Here is a 1,448-nt window from a genome sequence, read left to right as displayed (position 1 = left end):
TTAAAGCCATCTTTTAATTTTCAGTTTTTTCAGGGCCTCTTTCACATCTTGATTCCGCAGGCTGTAAATCAGTGGGTTTAACATGGGAATCACAAGGGTGTAAAACAATGAGATCATTTTGTCTTGATCAAGAGAGTAGGAAGAACTCGGCCGGAAATACATAAAGAGCAGGGTTCCCTGGAAAATGGCAACAGCAGTTAAGTGGGAGGTGCAGGTGGAGAAAGCTTTGAACCTCCCATCAGCAGAGTGGATCTTCAGGACTGATAAGATTATATAACAGTAAGAGACAAGGACTCCTAAAACGGTACTCAGTTCAATGAAGCCAAAAAATGTGAATAATGCAAACTCATTGAGCTCTGTATTTGAGCAGGAAAGGAGGTAGAGTGGAGGTAAATCACAGAAGAAATGGTTAATCTCATTGGATCCACAAAAACATAACCGGAATGTTAGTGTCGTGTGTATCAGAGCATCTGCCATTGCCAGCACGTAAACCCCAGCCATGAGCAGAGAGCACACTCTGCTGGACATGTTGACTGTGTAGAGCAAGGGGTTGCTAATGGCCTTGTACCGATCAAAGGCCATCACCGCCAGCAGTAGACACTCAGAATCAGCAAACATACAGAAGGTCAAGAATTGCAGAGCACAGCCAATGAAGGGGATTGATTTGTTTTTGGCTAAAAGGTCTACCAACATTTTGGGCCCAATTGCTGTGGAATAACAGAGGTCACAGAAAGAGAGGTGGCTAAGGAAAAAGTACATAGGTGTGTGAAGCTGGGGATCTATTATAATTAAAATGATCATTCCAATATTTGCAAGAAGATTAATGAGATAAACAACAAGAAACGTTGTAAATAGGGTCGCTTTCATCCCAGGGTTATTGGTAATTCCCAAGAAAGTGAAATCAGTCAAGGTTGAACAATTTCCTCCATCCATTCTTCTATATTCTTGTCTAAACTTTTGAGAAAATGGTCAGTACAGTGATAGATACACATGTAACTCTTCTGACAGCCACAAAATATCTGTAAGGCAGAACACATTTTTTTTCCTCAATTGTCTTTATACTCATAAAATTATGTGGTCATTTCTTTAAAGAGGCATTGCTATCTATATGATAATAATAAAAATATCTATAATAGGTGGTTGAGAAATTTGATCTAAATCTAGTTGTTATTTGGATGCCTGGGTGGCTCAGTTGGTTAAGGGTCTGACTCTGGATTTCAGCTCAGGTTCTCACGGTTCATGAGTTCATGCTCCACATTGTGAAGAGCACTGTCAGTGCAGAGCTTGCTTGGGCTTTTTTCCTCTCTCTTTTACTCGTCGTCCCTTCTCTCTCTCTCTCTCTCTCTCTCTCAATAAATATATAAATAACTAAGTGAATAAATAAATAAACTTCATAAACTTAGATGTCACTTATGAGGTGTGCAACTTTCAACAAGCTCTTTAATTCA

General features: G+C 39.6%; 1 protein-coding gene across 1 annotated transcript; it reads right to left on the bottom strand.

Moving 5' to 3' along the window:
* LOC144237775 (olfactory receptor 5W2-like) lies at nucleotides 1-951 on the bottom strand. Its single transcript, XM_077771475.1, has one exon. The coding sequence runs from the start codon at nucleotides 931-933 to the stop codon at nucleotides 1-3; it is 933 nt and encodes a 310-aa protein (XP_077627601.1). The 5' UTR covers nucleotides 934-951.
* Nucleotides 952-1,448: the final 497 nt, after the last annotated feature.

The sequence above is a fragment of the Crocuta crocuta genome, unplaced genomic scaffold (genome assembly GCF_008692635.1).
Source record: "Crocuta crocuta isolate KB4526 unplaced genomic scaffold, BGI_CrCroc_1.0 scaffold1047, whole genome shotgun sequence".
Classification (NCBI taxonomy): Eukaryota; Metazoa; Chordata; class Mammalia; order Carnivora; family Hyaenidae; genus Crocuta; species Crocuta crocuta.
This window is presented reverse-complemented; position numbering and strand designations above follow the sequence as displayed.

Excerpts from the sequence above, each read along its gene's own strand:
- LOC144237775 (XM_077771475.1), bottom strand. The coding sequence starts at position 933 with ATGGATGGAGGAAATTGTTCAACCTTGACTGATTTCACTTTCTTGGGA.